At 37.6% G+C, this 20,960-nt stretch overlaps 1 protein-coding gene across 6 annotated transcripts; it reads left to right on the top strand.

Moving 5' to 3' along the window:
- The first annotated feature begins 237 nt into the window (after positions 1 to 237).
- Positions 238 to 20,568, top strand: LOC125064828 (inositol hexakisphosphate and diphosphoinositol-pentakisphosphate kinase). Of its 6 annotated transcripts, none has more exons than XM_047672075.1 (28): positions 238 to 538; positions 2,730 to 2,912; positions 3,320 to 3,460; positions 4,161 to 4,251; positions 4,329 to 4,483; positions 4,903 to 4,990; positions 5,073 to 5,277; positions 5,356 to 5,637; positions 6,348 to 6,536; positions 6,861 to 6,961; positions 7,600 to 7,737; positions 8,072 to 8,303; positions 8,499 to 8,707; positions 8,798 to 9,024; positions 9,528 to 9,664; positions 9,998 to 10,112; positions 10,479 to 10,606; positions 11,034 to 11,148; positions 11,466 to 11,543; positions 12,263 to 12,348; positions 13,290 to 13,389; positions 13,711 to 13,795; positions 15,552 to 15,938; positions 16,134 to 16,295; positions 16,597 to 16,732; positions 17,313 to 17,413; positions 18,723 to 18,826; positions 19,618 to 20,568. In XM_047672075.1, the coding sequence occupies exons 1-28, from the start codon at positions 431 to 433 to the stop codon at positions 20,227 to 20,229; spliced, it is 4,695 nt and encodes a 1,564-aa protein (XP_047528031.1). In that variant the 5' UTR covers positions 238 to 430; the 3' UTR covers positions 20,230 to 20,568. The 6 variants fall into 6 exon arrangements, with proteins under 6 accessions (XP_047528031.1, XP_047528032.1, XP_047528035.1 ...); XM_047672076.1 differs by lacking the exon at positions 238 to 538 and adding an exon at positions 1,023 to 1,252 and having other exon boundaries at positions 2,730 to 2,900; XM_047672079.1 differs by lacking the exon at positions 238 to 538 and adding an exon at positions 1,023 to 1,252 and having other exon boundaries at positions 6,861 to 6,946; positions 7,597 to 7,737.
- The last annotated feature ends 392 nt before the right edge of the window (positions 20,569 to 20,960 follow it).

Raw genomic sequence — 20,960 nt, 5'->3', positions numbered from 1 at the left:
AAATAAATTTAAATGTATAAACATAATTAATAAATACGAACTCCAACTCCTTAATCAATTATTATAATACTGTACAGTATAATAAACCTTATTAATTAATGTTTTCAACACAAGTTCTTAATTTATTTGTTGTTAAGTAAATGTTAAATGGGTTACAGCTTTATAAAGAGCAGTTATGTAGTTCCAACTCTATTACCAGTCTACTATCAATGTCAATAGTAAAATGTAAAAAAACACTTTGGTACCGTGACACACAAAAAGTCGTTAATAAAAAAGCTTTAATCTGTGACACAATCACTATTGACCCTGTCAAAGTGTACCTTATTGTTATTTGCATGTTTTTTGAAAGCTCTTTGTATTAATTTTTTGTAAGAGATACATACTATTTATGTCCACCTTAAATAAATATATTTAGCCATCTATGTAGGTAATGTCATATACTGAGCTTGAACATGGATATCAAGGGTTGCGTCAAGCTGCTCATCAGCCACAATTTTATGTCGGCGATGACGGTAATCTCGTCCCAATAAGACCTCCTGTAAGTAAATAGTAGGCTTGGTGCTTTATATCCATTCATAGATTTTCGTATCAATACATTTGTTCAATTCTTAATATTGAGCTATTAATCCTGCACAAACATAAGAGATTTGCGTAATGAATGTAGTTGTATTGATCGAAATCTACCAAATTGAACACGTAGCATCCATTACACTGTTATACATTGCTCATACTAAGAAAACATACTATTTCCACTAGAATAATAACTAAATATACACAGTTTTGCAAAATCAATATATCTATGTCAATATGAATAGATAAATCAACTTTGCTAGATTTTCAAAGCAAATAATTTATTACGAACAAATTGGCCACAGTTCAACAAACAATAGACTCATTATAAATACTACTTAGAATTTATTTTGTACCATTAACACAGTGGATAATAATAGCAACTTAATATTTCTTATATTTATGACAATAAAAGTTGTAATGACAATGACAAGTGAGGTAACACAACATGTTAATTTGTGTCAAGAATGTGTTGGTTATCATGTATATTTGTGACCAATCATTTGTGAGCTCACTCATGATACTTATCATGAAATTGTGTGTAATTATGATAGTGCTATGATTGTGAGTGATGGAGTGGCAGTGGCTTAAGGACTGGTGGCGTTTAAAAAGATGGAGAAATAAAAAAAAGAAGGAAGAGAGTGATGATGAATTTTGTTACTGTGATGAATGTTTACCTGATGTGAGCTTTGGTTGAACTTTAATTGATATTAAAAAATTACCTAACTTGCTATTAATGTGTGCAGAAAACTTTGTTGACCTTGCTAGTTTATGTTATTATTAGATCTTTACATTAAAAACTATGTGTAAATATACATATGTAACAAATACAACACCATGTATTGTATAAGCATATATTAGGTTGATTTGCATAAAATATGTATGTTAACATAAATGATGTGCATAAACATACTTATAGTTTCAGTTTTTAATTTAATTTTTGGTTACATAACAAAATCAATATTTGTTTACATATGTCACTATTCATTTTCCTTGAACAAGTTTTAGTGGCCTTGTAAAAATTGTTCTGGTTGATAGAAAATTTTACCCGTTCACACTAAATATAGGCAGTTCTTGTTAATATTTTTATAAATTTTTAAACCAGTTTTCATCTATGAATTTAAAACATCATAGTAAGTGAAGAGGTATTATGATAAACTTCCAAATATTATCTTTATCTCATGCAGTATAACACTTATGGAGATAAAATTGAAGATTAAACTATGTAACTCGACTAGTAACTGTGTTTTCAAGTGACTCTTAAGAAAAACATATTTAAAGCATCACAAACACTACAAACTTTACTAGAATTATTTTACTTAATATTGTAAAGTTTATGGTAATTATTAAATAATTAGTAAACATAACTTATAAATGAGTATTCAGGTATTTACATATATTTAGGAACAATTAATACATATATATTTATGAATAGAAAAGCCCAAATGCTAAACAATGATTACTTCTTTCATGAGTATTTAAATATCTTGAACTGTTGGTGTGTGGGTGAAAGCCGCTTTCTAAATTTTATATTATAGCCCTGCTAATTAAGCCTTATGCACATATTGGTCCTGATGATAAAACAATCTACTTTTCAAATATAATTAAAACAAAATAGTTTATATTTACATGTCCCGAGGTTCTGAAAATATACCAGTTGTCAGTCAATGGACGAAGTATAATGTCTTTCTTCATTTGACTCAAAAATAGACATTGCTGATGTTTACATTTTACCTTCTTATTTATGTATTGTAGTTAGGATCATGGTCGATAAGATTAAGTTAGTTAATTTACTAATTATTTTTAATGATCTTAAGAAAGACAATGTAAATACAACCGGCAATAATACCAGAAATAAGTAACTTTTTTATTAATCATTAAACATGTACATATATTTCGTTTCTGGCTCTATACATATCCCTCGCACAAAGGTGTTTTTTACAGACTAAAAAATTATATAAATGCAAATTTACAATATTTACAATATTTGTTAGAAAGATGGTTAGTTACATATAAATAATATATATATATATATATAATTAATTTAACATACATTATCTTGAATGTCTGAATTGAGCAAGTCTGAGATGATATTAATGAATGAGTACCAAACCCTTTTTTTTGTAATGCATTATCCACAATTGATGTTATTATCACAGGGCGAGTTGGATCTGTGCGAGCCTTTAGACCCGCACAGTGATGGCGGGGGCAAAAAAGTTGTGGTCGGCGTATGCGCCATGGCCAAGAAGTCGCAGTCGAAACCGATGAAAGAGATCCTCACCCGACTGGACGAATTCGAGTTCATTAAGATGCTCGTCTTCCCAGAGGAGGTTATCCTAAAGGTTCTGCTCAATATCTAACCACTAGTGGAACAAAATAGCTTTACAAGCTTCGCATCAAGTATGTTAGACTTCACCTCGTCAAGAGTGTTATTTTGTTTCACTACTATACATTACGTTTTTAGATATTTTCCTTATTAACAAATTCACACACTGAAATACTATCTTCTTATAAATGTAATTATTTGTATAGTAGAGCACTCTAGCGCGTGATGCATGGATTTATTTAAAGGCGATAAATAACTGCGCACGTATGAAACTGTTTTCATTTCCTAGCGTGGTTCGCTTTATTTTTGCCTGTATCATATAACGTAGGAAACTATTGAATGTTGTATTGTGTTTATATGCTTTTGCTGGAGTTTGTAACATACTGGAATGTTTTGAATGACGTCAGTTTTTTAAAATTATAGAAGCCGGTTGAGGAGTGGCCGATATGCGATTGTCTGATATCGTTTCATTCCAAAGGCTTCCCTCTCGATAAAGCTATTCAATACGAAAAATTAAGGAAGCCGTACGTGATAAATAATCTTCACATGCAATATGATATTCAGGTAATTTACAATTGAGTTAATTAGTTGAATTACTGGTAACAATTACTGTTCTTTTCACAATCTTTTAATTACATACGTGTATCTCTATGTTTGATATATATGTATGTCTTAATGAATGAATTAATGAAATAAAAAAAAAAGCTTTTTAATTTATAATGGGAGGCTGACGTTATAATGGTCCACCTTATGGTAAGTAGCCATCACCACCGACTAACACTCGCTGAGTTCGTGGGTTCAAACCCTGCTAATAAAAAGTTATTGGGTTTTTATGTCACCCAAAGTTGGGATGTTAACAGTGTTTACACTCCATTACTTCGTAAAGCATGTGAAGCCGGTGTTTTTGCGTCTGAACTCAAACCAGTAGTGTTGGATTTCCCGTCCCATTAGAAAATAGGAGTAAGGGAATAGAGAGTGCACGTGTCTGCACTATAATATTTCGTGCGCTGCTTACTATTCTCTCTTGGGTGGGACCGAAATGACAGAAGTTGGTCAGCGATATTTTGCTTGTATTAAGACTAGCTCCTTTTCCCCTTTTAAACCAGAAAACGGTAATACCAAGTAATAATGTTTTGCCGAGGACAAAACTAACCAGCAATATAAAAATTAAAAATGTTTTTTTTTTTTTACTTTTACAATGAATCGTATAAAATAGGACTAACAATCGTATAAAATAGGAATTATTGGTTCACAACTTTTACAGGATCGGAGAAGAGTGTACGCAATTTTAGAAAATGAGGGCATAGAAATACCGCGCTATGCTGTTTTGGACAGAGATTCACCGGATCCAAAACGTACGTCTATACTCTTTGGTCAAAAATGTAAACGTGCTCATATAACAAGATACATGGTAATATTAAAATTCTTACAGATCATGAATTAGTCGAATCGGAAGACCACGTAGAAGTAAACGGGGTTGTATTTAATAAGCCATTTGTTGAAAAACCGGTATCGGCGGAAGATCATAATATTTACATATATTACCCCACTTCCGCTGGAGGGGGGAGCCAGAGGCTTTTCAGAAAAGTAAGTATTAATTTTACCAATAAACGTATTCCTAATATATTGTAATTATATTGTTACATCTGTGTCTTAGTGCGTAGATACTAAGCCAGAGACAAAATTCAAGTAGAGAAATTATAAAATGAAAAAAATTGTTTTCCGTTTGTCTCTGCCCGTAGACATTATCCTTGTATGAAATATTAATAATTTCTCATAATACTGATGCGCCACCAACCGTAGGAACTAAGATGTTATCTTCCTTGTGTAGTTACATTGGCTCACTCACCCTTCAAATCATATCACAGTAATACTAATGTATTTATTTGCCTACCCAGACGCTTTCACAAAGCCCTACTATTGGTGGTTACCAATGAAATTTTAATGTAATCATTAAGGAGCGGCATATTATCTATGTTTTGTAACTAAATATGTTGTTTTTATAGATAGGAAGTAGGAGCAGTATTTATTCTCCAGAATCTAGAGTTAGAAAGACAGGATCATTTATTTACGAAGATTTTATGCCTACTGATGGTGAGTTAGTACATTTGGGATTCGGTAACAGAATTTAATTGTAGATTTAAATGGACAAATTGTATATATTTCGTAATTATAGGGACAGATGTAAAAGTATACACAGTGGGTCCAGATTATGCCCACGCGGAAGCCAGGAAGAGTCCAGCGCTGGACGGCAAAGTGGAGCGTGACTCGGAAGGCAAAGAGATACGGTATCCCGTTATATTATCCAATCAGGAGAAACTTATATCTAGGAAAGTTTGCTTGGCATTTAAACAGACGGTGTGCGGTTTCGATTTATTAAGGTAAGTTTAACTCATTTTCGAGAATGTTCCAAGTACACTAAATGTCGAAGTTAAATATAATATATGAATGTTTTTCAGGGCGAATGGCAAATCATTCGTATGCGACGTAAATGGTTTTTCATTTGTTAAGAATTCAAATAAATACTACGATGATTGCGCCAAAATTCTTGGCAATATGATTCTGCGTGAGCTGGCACCCACGTTGCATATCCCCTGGTCTGTGCCCTTTCAACTGGACGACCCTCCCATCGTGCCCACCACTTTTGGTAAAATGATGGAATTGAGGTGCGTGGTGGCGGTCATTAGGCATGGGGACAGGACGCCCAAGCAGAAGATGAAGGTCGAAGTACGCCATCCCAGGTAAACATATTCAGAAGGGTAACCAATTCATTGAAGACCTCCGTGGTAGAGTAGTTTGTACACTGGTTTTCATGGGTACGCGACTCTGAGGTCCCGGGTCCGATTCCCGGCCGAGTCGATGTAGAAAAGTTTTCTATGTTGTCTTGGGTCTGGGTGTTTGTGGTACCGTCGTTACTTCGACATTCCATAACACAAGTGTTTTAGCAACTTACATTGGGATCAGAGTAATGTATGTGATGTTGTCCAATATTTATTATTTATTTATTATTATTATTTGACAATAATGTGAATTGTAAAACTCATTTCACTAGTGATTTAAATGGATTTCGAAAAGAGATGTTAAAGGTTATAAGGTAACACTATACAGCGAATGATTTAAATTAGACAACATTGGCGATATATAATCGTAAAGAAAAAAGAGGCGGTCTCTTCAATCTTAGGGTTTTGAGTTTTCTCAATAACATACCTGACTTTCCAAACTCTGGTAGCAGTAGCGTATTTTATATTATTATTCTATTATCTTTTAGAAGTTTTATATTTAATTGTTGAGACTCCCTTAAAATTCTTCAATGAAATGTTTATTATTTCTTCTATTTATTTCTTGTTTTCCCTAGGAGTGTTTCAAAATCCTCAGTCATCAATGAAAAAAGAATGGGGTACAATTAGTATAATATTTATCGTGAGAATAATAAAATCGTTTTTAATTACAGGTTTTTCGAAATATTCGAGAAGTACGAAGGCTTCAAACGCGGGCACGTGAAGCTGAAGAAGCCGAAGCAGCTGCAGGAGATCCTCGACATCGCGCGCGCGCTGCTGGCCGACATACACACGCGCCACGCCGACCCCGAGATCGAGGAGAAGCAGGGCAAGCTGGAGCAGCTGAAAAGCGTACTCGAGATGTGAGTATAACCCTAGGCCAGGCCAAAATTTAGGACAAAAGATTTTAAATTTATTTGTTAATAATATTGTTGAATAGGTGATGGCATACTATGTATAAAATTGCAATTGTAAATAAAATTCCAAAAAGTATATTTTTCGCACGTAGTAAAGTGTAAAGAGAGTTGTACACGCCCATGGGCCCACGACAAGATTAATCCGGTTTTACCTAGAATGCTTATCTTAAAGATATAAATATACTGGTTTTTGTATCCCTTAGTAGGTATTTTATGTTATACTCTAGGTTTTAATACATATAGTATAAAAATATCTGCGTGATTTCGCAGGTACGGCCACTTCTCGGGCATCAACCGCAAGGTGCAGATGAAGTACCAGCCGCGGGGCCGCCCGCGCGGCTCCAGCTCCGACGACGGTAACGCCACGCACGGTCCGACACCACCTACTGCCTACCGCCTACCGCCTACCGCCTACCACCTACCGCCCCGACACGCTTGCTATGCACTGTGACGATGGAGCTCATGTTTATGATTATTAGAAAACCAAATCAAACCAAAATCTTAATCATTTATACAATGTAGAAGCATTACCCTTATTTATTCCCGTTTAGATTGAAAATTACCATTATATTTTTTATATATATTTTATTTATCACAGCTTTATTGAAATTATAATGTATATAGAGTGCTACCTGCGGTTTTATCTCAAGCAAAGGCTTGAGATAGTTATTGTGAGTAATTGTAATTCCTTGTAGATATTTAAATTACAGAAATTGTTTATTTGCATTTCATTTAATGCAACAATTCAAATAAGCGTAAGTAATAATACGTGGTTTTCATATATTCAACCAAACAAATGAATATAAGTTAAAATAAAAATAAACAAGTACTATAGTTTTCTTTTTAAATAATGGAGTGATCTTGCAAAGTGCAATTAAAGTCATATTGCATAGCAAGTGTAATTTTTTAAGTTTTTATTTTGCCTCATTGTTAAAAGCAAAATCCATAAACGGTTTTATATATTTTCTTTTGATAATATACATCTGGATAACGAGGCTTGTCGCAGTAGGATGCGACGGGGAGCCGTCCCTGGTGCTGATCCTGAAGTGGGGCGGGGAGCTGACGCCGGCCGGCCGCATCCAGGCCGAGGAGCTGGGCCGCATGTTCCGCTGCATGTACCCCGGCGGGCAGGGCCGCCACATTCCGGGTACGGAGCCCTCAGTGCCTGAGAGCTTAGCTCCTAGAAGCGGTCTCCTTATTAAACTTAAAAAATTATAATAATCAAGTTATGAGATTATCTGTTAAGTTCACAAAAAAAATTGTATTTACAGAACAGTTGCAGTTTGACTTACAATTTGGATTAAGAATAATGTAAAATATTGACACCTCGTCAACTTTAAAGTAGAAATAGAGTGATCCTCGGCTCAATGTGCTATATATATATATATATATATATACATATTACATATACTTCTTACACATATCAAATTAAAAGAAATAATCTGACGTCACATGTTGCATTGTTCTCGTACTTGGAATAGGCGAAGGCAGTACCCAGGGGCTCGGACTGCTGCGCCTGCACTCCACGTTCCGCCACGACCTGAAGATCTACGCGTCGGACGAGGGTCGCGTGCAGATGACGGCCGCCGCCTTCGCCAAGGGGCTGCTGGCGCTCGAGGGGGAGCTGACGCCCATCCTCGTGCAGATGGTCAAGTCCGCCAACACCAACGGCTTGCTGGATAACGACTGCGATTCCTCCAAAGTACAAAATATGTGAGTTCCTCGACCGAGGGCCGGTCGCTCGATTTAAGCATCGTGCATCACAATGGGGCGACACCCACCCACCTACAATTCTACTGCTAAAAATCATCACCAAATATTATGCACCCGCGACCCGGCCTAGAGAGTATCGCTTAGGATTAGATTAAGTTAGTGCATCGCACGGAACCGGAATCGGGTCGTTCACAGGGCGAAGGCGCGGCTGCACGAGGCGATGCAGGTGGAGCGCGAGTTCAGCGCGGAGGAGCGCGCGCGCATCAACCCGTGCGCGTCGCTCAGCATCGCGGCCGCCATGGACTTCGTGAAGCACCCCGCGCGCACGTGCGCGCACGTGCACGCGCTCATCCGCCAGCTCGTGCGCATCGTGCTCGCCAAGAAGGACGACCCCAAGACCAAAGGTCCGGTCCGGTGAACTTGCGGTATCTGGCCAACTCCAATAGATTTAAGGATAAGGTACAGTTACGCTCAGAATAATCCCATTTTTCTAGATACGATATTATACCACGGCGAGACTTGGGAGCTGATGGGTAGAAGATGGGGCAAGATCGAAAAGGACTTCTGTACGAAGAATAAGACGTACGATATCTCTAAGATCCCGGATATTTACGATTGCATCAAGTACGACTTGCAACACAACCAGCACACGCTTCAGTTCGACCAGGCGGAGGAGCTGTACATATACGCGAAGTACTTGGCGGATATTGTTATACCTCAGGTTAGTTGAAATATCATATAAATAACATAATTGTCCCTTATATATATAGACTTTAAAATACAAGACTACAAATTACGAATGGTGTTTTTTTCGAATTGCGAATTGGGAATTTGTGATCGGTTTTATAAAATTTAATAGCTTTGCTATTTAGATAATCTTAGGATTATGAGAGTAAGGTAACTTTGCATTACTAGCACACTACGCACATACGTCTTTACTATGATGACTTGTGCAATTCCTTAACAAGACATTAACCATGAAATTTTTGATCACTACGTTTTATCTCATAACGTACGCATGTACATCGGTGTGAGATAGTTTTATGCAGAGAGAGCATTGTGACAATTATGTGTCGAGAAATCTCAAGTTATAAGTTTAACATCATTCATCTACAATCTGTCAGTGTAGTAATCATGTTAATATTAGTATACGAAAATCTGGATTTTCTTTATTTTATAATAACAGTTTTATGGTATTTAAAATGGTTAATGTTTATTTTAAAGGAATATGGATTAACGATGCAAGAGAAGCTTACAATCGGGCAGGGCATCTGCACACCCTTGCTCAAGAAGATACGAGCCGACTTGCAGAGAAATATCGAGGAGTCGGGAGAGGAGAATGTCAACAGACTCAATCCGAGGTAAGAGTGTTTTGTGGACCTATATTTATAAAGTAAGGCACTAGTAAAATTTACACTAGTTTTGAGGCGAATCAGTTTTAGTCATAACCGTCTTCTCTTTAATCGCTACAACATAAAATTTGAAAAGCCTAGAGATAAATAGTATGCAAAATTTCATAATTAGAATAACGTAATAAAAGAGTTTTTACAACCAATACTAAACGAAGTCGGATCAGCCCGCTCTGTTATATAAAAAGCAAGCTAGCGGCCCTGGCCCGTGCCAGTGCCAGTGCCAGTGCCAGTGCCAGTGCCAAGCTTAACGCGGTGTGAGAGTAAGGCGCGCCCCCCGGGCAGGTACAGCCACGGCGTGTCGAGCCCGGGCCGCCACGTGCGCACGCGCCTGTACTTCACGAGCGAGAGCCACGTGCACTCGCTGCTCACCGTGCTGCGCTACGGCGGCCTGCTCGACGTGAGTGTACAGCTGGAGACCGTTCTTTATTCTTAATTTATACAAATATTGTTGTATTCTATATACGAATTTTAAGTTTACCGACTTAGAAAATAAGTCAGACATACGCTATATATGAACAAATCTGTGTAACAAATCTCAAAGAAGTCGAAGAAAAAGAATCACGAGCATCAAAATTATTCAAATTCTCATATGTTAACAATTCTCAATAAAAAATATACACACACAATAACTATGACTATGCACGTTTTTGAACAGATTGGTTTTAGAACAGAAAATTGAAATATCGTATGTAAGATAATATACAGTTTTTGGACCAAGGACGCGAACTGAGAAGGTTTTGTAATGTGAATGTACAATGAGTAGGTGGTGAAGGATGAACAATGGAGACGCGCCATGGAGTACGTATCGATGGTGTCGGAACTCAACTACATGTCGCAAATAGTGGTCATGCTGTACGAGGATCCCACCAAGGATCCGTACTCCGAGGAGAGGTAAACGCCTTATTTATAGCTAATTATATAACTTATACATTTATTTCCTTGATTGACTCCCCGTTTAGAACAATCAACAGTTATATTTATATTTTATGTTTTATATCCAGTTTCGTAGATTTTGAATATTTGTGTGTTTGTATGAGCCTATATTAGGGAGTATTTCTCTTTCAAGAGTAATTAAATTTAGGTATAGATTCCAAATCAATTCATCAATTTCATACAATGCTCAATAGTAACTCGTGCCTGGCCATAGCCTGGTTGTAAGGTTATTTTATCTTTCGTTTAGTTCAATTAACCATTAAAATATCAAATATAATAAACCTAGCTCACGGGTACATAAATGTGTTTCCTTAAAAGTGAGATACCTATCGTTCCTCGAGCACTTTTTTAAAGTAAGTATTTACCCTCGAAGATCTACCGTCAGGTTCCACGTGGAGCTACACTTCAGTCCGGGCGTGAACTGCTGTGTGCAGAAAAACTTGCCGCCCGGGCCCGGCTTCCGGCCGCACAGCCGGAACCACTCCACCACCAACAATTCGGTACTCCTCGCCGCTCTCACGCCCATTGTATTGTTCCTCTTAGATATTTGAAAAATATTACTTAATTATTTCTTCGTTTATTTTTACACCAATAATATTAGTGCTTAACGTGCGCACGCGCATTTGTTTTGATAAAAGATGTAAAATAATCATGAAAAAAGTGAAATTACAGAATTCGATCGACGATGATTTCAATATAGTGTATTTTCTCTTATATAAGAAATGGTACATAAACAAAACAAAAATCTGTTGATCTTTGACTTACTAAATCTATACGATAGATTTTTTTCATTTATAATCTGTAAATTACAAAACAGAGTCCGTCTGATGAAGTGAAGTGTATAGAAGAAGAGGGTGAGGATGACCAGATGGCCAGCCAGGAAACATTACAACCCGTGAGTCGAAACTTTATATATGCCTTGTCATTTTAAAACATTTGCCACAACCGGAGAAAAAAGTACGCACCGTTAAAATTAACATTTACATAATATATACTATTGTCATTCTAAATATGTTAAAGTTACTTACTTTGTCTCCACGTTTCTGTGCTGATGTTCCAGCGGAAATGTAGGCGTAATTATAAACAATCGTAGAAACGGCTCTGGATGAACTCCATTGACAATTTTCATATATATAATATTGAATTTAAAACAGTGCGTACTTTTTACTCCAGTTCTGTATTCATATCAATTATAATATTGCATGCCGAATTATATGTAAATGGTGAGTAAATACTTGGTGGGGTAGTAGGGTAGTAAAGGCTTTGTGCAAACCTCTCTGGGTAGATACCACTTACTCATCAGATATTCTACCTCTAAACAGCCGTTCTCAGTACTCTTGTTGCTGTTTAAAGGATGAATGAAAAATTATTTAAGTAATTACAGACACGAGGGGTATAAAATCTTAGTTCCCAAGGTTGGTGGCGCATTGGGGTTATATGGAATTGTTAATATTGCTTACAGGACATTGCTTAAGGGTGGTGGTGACTACATACCATCAATGATCCATTTGCCCGTCCGCCTACCTTTATCATAAAAAAGAAAATAGTAGAACATATAAAAATGCTGTCGCCATTACCGTTATTAAATATCAATGATATAAAAAATGTTTCCAGGACAATCTGGACGAGCTGGACAATACATTCTCACCCAAGAAAACGTCGAAATCAAAGCTGAGACCGTCGGATCCAATACCTATTTGGTAAGAAACTCATTCATAGATATTTAGTATAAATTTGCTGTTGCGTTGGCCATATTTGTATAAAATTACGTTAGTAAATGTACTTTTGTAACAATCCTTACTAGATATTTCTTATGGTTGTAACCAATTACCTGTAGAGAAGGTTATATAGTAGGTCTTTACCGAATTTTTTATTGTTTACAAAAATTATGTACTTGAATTTCCATCTATCAAAAAGTTATTGAATATAGTTATTCAACATAGACTATTTTTAACCTGAATGCCAAATAAGCTAGTTTCATTTTTAGCTAGTTTCAAACTAAAGTACCAACTTTAGTTTTACAGTTAAAAAAAAAATTATTCTCTTTTTGGCTTTTAAAAAATATAATATCAACGCTTACAAAAAGTCTATGTCTCATCTGGTGCAGTTAATGACGCCATATACAATATTAACATTAGTTCATTGTTTTAGTTTGTAAGCAAGACGTTATATTAGCAAATTATTAAGACGTTATATTAGCATATTAGCAAATATTGTGCATAACTTTATCTGTGAATTTAAAGAAAACAAATATTTCATTCGTAAAGCTACTAGCAACTACACAATAGGTATTAAATTAATACACTTCCCGAACGTTTTTAACTTATCCTGTTCTAAACAGCTATATTCTCTTGAGATCTGACAAATCTTCATGTCTGTTTTAGATTAAGGTTGCAAATATAAGGTTCTGGAAATTCAGACTGAGTAGTCCTAAATGTAGATAATAATCGATATTTAAATATCGGAGGAGCTTCGGACATATTTTTACGTCGAACCCGCCACTCGATTATCTCTATTCGGGCATATTTTTCTACATTTTACAAACCGTAATCAAGACATACCTTTGAAAACATAAGTTTTGTCAGATCTCAATTGCAACTTTCACTAGTTATAAGTTTTTCTGTGACCGTCGTGCCCGCAGCAACCTGCACTACACGGTGAGCGGGCACGAGGCGTCGTCGCTGGCGGCGCGCCTCAGCGAGGAGCTGCGCGCGCGCTCGCACGCGCCCGCCGACCCGCCCGTGCGTACCCGGACCGACCCCCCCACCCCGCCTCACCTCCTCCGCCCTATTCCGTTGTCGAACTTAAGACTCCCCTATGAGTCGGCTGGCACCTCTTTGAGAAACATTAACTTTTCTCGGACTGTTGATCGTGACAATTTTCACTATATTTCCGGTGACAGTTGAAATGGCTCACCTGAACGAAAATCGAATAGTATAACGATAAATGTTTGGGGCATGAGCTGCCGAATTGAGGCACCTGAGTGTACTCGATATAGTACCACTTTAATCTAAAAACAATAGTTTATTATTTTTCTTTTTTCTCATACTTACGCTTATCAGAGGGAGGAAAAAGAAACGAAGGACGCCGAGGAGCCGCAGCCGCGTGCGCGCAGCTACGACCAGCACAAGCAGACGCCCGACAATGGTAAGACACGCACACGTGCACTCTGCACTGCCCGCTCGGACTGCCACGCGTGAGTTTTACCGACTAACGACATCGTAACAAAATAGTCAAGGCTTAGAAGTGTTTTATGTTGATTAGTCACAGGTATTTAAAAATATAAATATAAACTTCAGTTTGCAAGTGTTGTTAACAACAAAAAATGAAAATAGCTGCTGTGAAAAAAATATTGATTTTAAAGTTATCTGAATAAGTTTCTGTTGAAGTTTTTGTAATATTCTAAAAATATTTTTATACTACCCTTAAAACTTGAGAAGTTTTAGACTCGCTTGTTTTGACAATTCATAGTTCATATAAACAGCACATCTATTGAATTTGTTGTTTCATAGTAATTGACCTATCACTTGTTTAAACTGGCAACATTAACACTTTATTTACAATACTAAAACAAATTTACGATTCGATTGTGTAACAGTTATTGTATATTAACGTGTGCAGTACAGCTAGACCTAGAACGCTTTCGTTATGCTGCGTCTTCACCTTCGCGTTAGTTGTCAAATTTGACATTCAAATTTCGACTTGTGCGAAAACAATTTGATATTTTCAAATAGATGGACAACCTCGTTACATAGCTAAATAAAAGTAAGTTGACATTACCATGAATTGTGCGGTTTTAAAATAATGAATGGTAGAATTTAAAAAAAAAAACATGACTTATTCAGTCTTACTTCTAAACTGATGTTTTGACCTTCTGTATAGTTATAGTACTTTTACTCCTATTAGATTAAAAAAAAAAAACACTTTAAGTAAGTTCGTTAAAAAAAAACATGCAAATGTCTTCTTACTATATTATAATTGTTTTTTTTTTTTTAAATTTTTAAACCTTCCGCGCTCCTCTTGACTCGTTTTCTATACAAATTATTTAAAATAAGAGGTTCGTTATGTGCGGCATCGTATTTTACGGATTGTTAATTACGGGTACAAAGTCCCATTTTTAAATCCAGATATATTTACAGTATATAATTCAAGTGTCATATTTCTTGGTGAAGGAAAATTTGCATGAAATTCTCTTATGTCAATCCTACTCTCTACATCAAATGGTTTCTATTATTTTGAAAGCAGTTTCAGTTCACTACTGTAATGCGTTTATTTTTATAATTTTGTGTATTCTTTTACTTGTGTACTTTGGAGTGTGTAGAGACATCGCCGCGGCGGCGCACCGCGCCCGAGTCGAGCTCATTCTGGCCGGTGATTTTGTGTGTGTTTGCGTTGCATTCTTGCTCCTCGCGAATGTGTGTGACTCGTTTGACTATTGTTTGAGTTTTGCATGATCTGTTTAACCAATAACAAATAATATGAGTTAAACGAAATGAATTAGCATCGAACGTGAGTTTCCGTTGTTATTCTCCTGCCTCGGTCACATGCGTGTGAACGGGGGGGGAGTAGGATGACATAGAGACCAACGTTTGGTCGAACAGTCGTCAACCGCCGCACACGGTGGGCTTTGGATCTCATTTCGATCGCGCTCTGTCGCAATCTGTCACCATCGGCACGCTTCGAGGCATTTGTTTACTGTCTATCTTTATATAATTATATATTTAATGTATAAGAATATGTTTTATATATTCTATCCTTTCTTCTTCTACAACGAGACACTAATATATTTTCTTTTTATCACCACCCCGTCTCTAACGATACCCCTCTCGCATCGGTCACGTAACCGTCTGTTGCATCGTCGCATCGCATCGTATCGTATCGCTCGCGTAACCCTCACGATCAGATCCACCCGCACTAACTCTCTCCCCACCTCCGCCGACCCCGACCCCCCCGACGCCGCTCGTGAACGTCGAGGGCGTCGAATCGTCCACTAACGAGCTGCCGCTGTCCGCGATCACGTTCGGGGGCCGCTCGTGGCCGCAGCTGGCCGCGCCCGAGGGCCCGGCCGGGGGCCCGCCGGGGGCCGAGGGCGCGGCCTGTAGCGTGTGGGGCGCAGGGCGGCGCCAGCGGCACAGCATCGCCGGCCAGATGAGCTACCTCAAGATGCTGGGGCTGGGCGCGCGCGGGAAGCTGTCCGGCGCCGCCGGCCTCTTCAGCACCGCCGTCATCTCCGGCTCCAGCTCCGCACCCAACCTGCGCGTCATGATACCCACCGCCACCTCGAGCAACAGTACGTTCACACTGAGCATTGCCCATAAACATATCCGGGGGACCTATATTCAGGATCTCAAGTAGCTCATCTTTTGAATCATATAAAAACGTATCGTATATCATCCGTACGCTACGGCATAGAGATAAAATTTGGGGTGAATAAATAATGACATAAATAGTGACGAAAGTAGCGTATGTGCGCGTGTACCCTCAGCGGCGCTGGAGGGCTTCGGCGGCGTGCCGAGCATCCGGCCGCTGGAGACGCTGCACAACGCGCTGTCGCTGCGCCAGCTGGACGCGTTCCTGGAGCGCGTGACGGCGGCGCCCGTGCTGCTGGGCACGCCGCCCGCGCCCAAGCAGCCCTCGCCCACCAACAGTAAGCGCCACGGCGGTTCCTTCCAGCTCACTTCGCCCTCGTAGCGGATATAGTCTCATTTTCTTTCCGTGTGTCTTTGAATGATTTTACTCTGTGAGATCGATCATCGCAACCGGTGACCCGAAACTGTCTGGAGAGTAGTATTTGTATTTTTCTGTTAGTATTCGATAAAATTTAAAATCACACTTGAAACTGAATATAAGTATTGATCTAGAATATCCATATCTATAATTTTACAGTTTCCTATTAAAATCATAATTCGAGTGGTCTAAAGCTCGATAGTAATGTTTCGCGTGTGCAGGCGTGGGTTGGAGTGGCCCGTCCTCGTTGATGTCGTCGTCCTGCGAGCTGCCGAGCGGGCTGTCGTCGGCGGGCCCGTCCTCGCCCAACTCCAATTACGCGTCCAATTCAGACAATAAGAACAACTCCTCGGAGAGGTAACGGGACCGACTCGATAATTTTCGACCGTTTACACGTAAACGAAGTGCATGTGTGAACATATATATGTAAACGGAGGAGACGTTCACTTTAGCGGTTTTGACTATCACTTGCGAAACTTAATTATGTCTTCCGAATGCCGTTGCTCAAAGCAAGGCTCCAAAATCGGAAAAAAATCGAGAGACTCTAATAAATCCAAAAAATGGTCTCTTTCTACGAATTGGCAAATGTTAATTTTGACTATTATTCGGAATACTTTCTTAAGATCCGACAATGCTCATTGTTTGACTGCTGCCATAAAAGTGAAAATTTCAAGCTTTTTGATTTTGATTTATATAGAAACTCACAATAAAATCATTTTCATCATATAAATAATTGTTTTGTTCCTCTCACTGGTTTTATTTTGTACATACATACATCATCGACTTGACTCACGATCGAGTCATTCACATTGCGACCAAAATATACAATAAATATTTAATTCAAATCGTTATCATATGAAAATATTTCAATAACTATCGCCGAGTACACGACGGAGCCCCCAGGAGGAGTCGTGCAATGTAACGTTATGGATTCCAGTAGCAATTGGAGTAGAAATGTGGCGAGCAAACTCCCCGAGTGGGGGGGGGAGGCGGCCACGCTGTGCGCGCTCACCGCGGGGCTGCTCGCGGGCGCCGCAGGTACCGCCCACGACTCCAACACCACCATATACCACTCACCACCACCACCCACCACCACGTGCACCTGCAAAATACACAATACACTACACGACATTAACAAAGCACGTTATACACATGATTATGCGAATAAGTAGGAGGTACACAAAGATCTTTTTGGGGTTGTTAAACGCTAACGAGCACGCAGGTTCTGTACATGTGATAATTAAATAACTTACAGCACCACGTACTACCCAATACTGTAGTTGATGAGAATAACAGCTATTTATACAACGCGCCTATCCTCGATTTACACGATACTTGTTTGACACCATTTATAGTCGAATTATATGTATATTTTATGTGGTTGAATTCCAAGATTATTTTTAAAAGCAATGAGGAATTCCAATAGTTTTTCACAATAGTAAATAAAGTACCTAATACATTTAAATTATATATTTTATATACGATTTTATCAAAACAATAATAGTAAATCCCACGGAGTATTGCCTAATGTTCATATCGCTAATGGTATGTTGTCTTTTTAATTAAAAATAAATCAAGTCTGTAGTGTTTTATAAAAAAAAGAATCAGTTATCGTGATAATTTGTAGGCTTGTATCTATCGATATAGGATTCTATCGTTGGTGAATTATAAATTATTTTACTATAAAATAATGATATTTTCAGTAATGACGAGTCATGTACAGATAGTAACATAGAATCGGCATGTTTGTTACGTTTTGATTTTTTATTCTATTTTTAAAATTGAAAAGTGATGGTGCTACACCTCTTGTCCACCTCCAGAGTATAAAAAAAAATATTATTTTTATGAAGAATATTATCTATTTATTCAATATATCGATAATTACGCTCTCAACATTATGCAAAACTTCTCATAAACTTTGCTAGCGCTGGAGGACCCCAATCTAAGCGTGGAGGTTAAAGGGTTAACACCATATACTTCGTAATATTCGCGATGAAATGATTAATAACCTGTAAATCGAAATGGTGCTTTTTGCGAATATTGTCAGCGCCAGTCGAGGTGAAAGTGTACTTCAGTAATGTATTAATATTTCGTAATATGTATTATATTGAATAGGTTTCTTTTAATTAGGACATTTTCGTCTGTCTGGTGTATGCATGATTCATTATTCATAGCACGCTGAACAGCATTGTTAATAATGATTTTACTGTTCATGCATGTTGCGAAATTTATACTTATTATTTGACAGAATCTGTCTTTCTATTGCATGAGTTAAACATTGCTAAAAGATACAACATTGATGATAATCTCACATTTAGTAACACATCCCATGTCTCTGGTTCCGAAGGTTCGTCTATTAGCGGCGACGTGACGCCGGTGTCGGCCGCCTCGGAGCTGGAGTTCAAGAGCAACGAGGCAACCGCCGGCTCCATCACAGATCACGATATACTGGTAACCAAAACACGCACGGCACAAATAATATAATATATTGTTTTAAGGATTCAATGCTTATTACATTTAATTGGTTTTAATTATACATGTTACATGTACAACTAGCATTCGACCGCGGCTTCCTATGTACTTCCTTGGTTTTTAAACTTGGTTCATCCCAAATTTCATCAAATTCTGTTCAGTGTATTTGGCCGTAAAAGCGTAACAGACAGACGGAGTTACTTTTTTTTTTATGGCATTGGTTGGCGGACGAGCATATGGGCCACCTGATGGTAAGTGGTCACCACCGCCCATAGACAAAGCCACTGTAAGAAATATTAACCATTCCTTACATTACCTATGCGCCACCAACCTTGGGAACTAAGATGTTATGTCCCTTGTGCCTGTGATTACACTGGCTCACTCACCCTTCTAACCGGAACACAACAATACAGTGTACTGTTATTTGGCGGTAGAATATCTGATGAGTGGGTGGTACCTACCCAGACGGGCTTGCACAAAGCCCTACCACCAAGGGCATCAAATTTATAATTTTCGTATAGATTTTTAAAACTATAAAAAGAAAATTATGTGATTCTTTAAAGTTATATACAGACAATTTCCTTTACGTTATATGTTTACTTTATATATGTGATAGATGTAATGTTTATTTTACCTGTCAAAAATATAATGGGTAGTTATAACTGTTAGTGTGAACGCCCATCGTCAAATGAGGATCCTAATTTGTCTCGATACATATATTATACTCATTATTTAATGAAAAGCTAACTTTAATTATTATTATTATTCAGAGCGCTGAGGGTGAAGACGATGAAGAGACATTGTCCGTAGATGCCTACGGTTCTTCGGTGAAAGTCATTAAGAACGATCTCACCTCTCAAGCCTTCGAAAATGCGACAAAAATCGATAGCAGCGAAGATTCCACTAGCACCGTACCCATCGACCTGTACGGCCTCAGTTTTCAAGAGACAAAGGAGACATTCTACAAAGAAATGCCTTCCAGTAGTAAAAATTATAATATAGAAAGTGATATTAAAAATAAATGTACTAAAGATCGTTTACAGTATATTAGTAATTTAGACTCGTTGAATTTACAAAGTAAAGACGGCAAAAATGCATCAAAAACAAACGATGAACTTAACAATGCGAGTAGAAGATATAGTGATAGTAGTGCCCAGAAAAATAATCTCAACGTGCAGACTGCAGTTTTGGGCAGTAGATTCACGACGACATTAGTATTGGAAGATTCGCTTGTAGCAACCTCATCTAGTGAAAGTAAGTCGAACAATAACTTGGTAGACCACGCGCAAGATGGACCCCCAGCAGTTGCGCCGCTACTCACTAAAGCTAAAACTATAAACGTTAAGCCTGGTTTCACTATCACTGAAAATCAAAATAGTTAAGTGTCAACGTAGCATCATTAACTAAAAATAGTTGAGAAAAAAATCATGAAGAATGTCATTTTTAATATATTTACACAAAACATTATTGTATCACTTATTTATGACGCTTTTATCAATGTCTTTGAATTTCACTTTTTCATATAATGCATGAAAGAGATACAAATGATAATACAATAAATAGTTAAATGTGATATACATGTTTCAGATTGTGAATATGATCGTGAATCATCAGACACTGTGTGATATTGTGCATTAAGTTTCCTGCTTGTCCATTAACTTATTGTGAAACTGTAGACTCGATAAGAATTTTGACACAATATATTTGACATATTAAAAACATTTTTTTATTTTTTATCCATAACATAACATTATCTCTAAAATTTTTAGTTTTTTTTCATTCAATTTCAGTGCACTGCTATTTGGTTTAAACTAAATAATTGCACAGATTACAGAGTCGTTTCCTATACCTGCCGTGAATATATTTCTCGGGTTACTGACAAGTTGGCCCTCCTCGGATCTCTGCCGTCTCTTAAACCAGGACGGTCTCACATAACGTCCTAGGTATTTTTGGAAGCAGGCGTCGGTTTATGAAATTATCACTGTATAATTATCACTATTGAGTTCTTGAGTCTATTTAAGTTTATTCACTAAATTCTAATTATTCATAGACCCTATTCTATCATAGTCATCTAGCATGTGTCAAATATTATATATTCATACAACTAGTTAAA

Source organism: Vanessa atalanta, chromosome 6 (assembly GCF_905147765.1).
Source record: "Vanessa atalanta chromosome 6, ilVanAtal1.2, whole genome shotgun sequence".
NCBI lineage: Eukaryota > Metazoa > Arthropoda > Insecta > Lepidoptera > Nymphalidae > Vanessa > Vanessa atalanta.
This window is presented reverse-complemented; position numbering and strand designations above follow the sequence as displayed.

What these genes read in the sequence shown, in the direction of transcription:
- LOC125064828 (XM_047672074.1), top strand. Translation starts at nt 1,142, where the DNA reads ATGGAGTGGCAGTGGCTTAAGGACTGGTGGCGTTTAAAAAGATGGAGA. An exon ending in GTCGAAGTACGCCATCCCAG is followed by an intron (nt 5,638 to 6,347) that starts GTAAACATATTC and finishes TTTTAATTACAG; the next exon opens with GTTTTTCGAAATATTCGAGA. An exon ending in AAGAACAACTCCTCGGAGAG is followed by an intron (nt 16,733 to 17,312) that starts GTAACGGGACCG and finishes TATGGATTCCAG; the next exon opens with TAGCAATTGGAGTAGAAATG.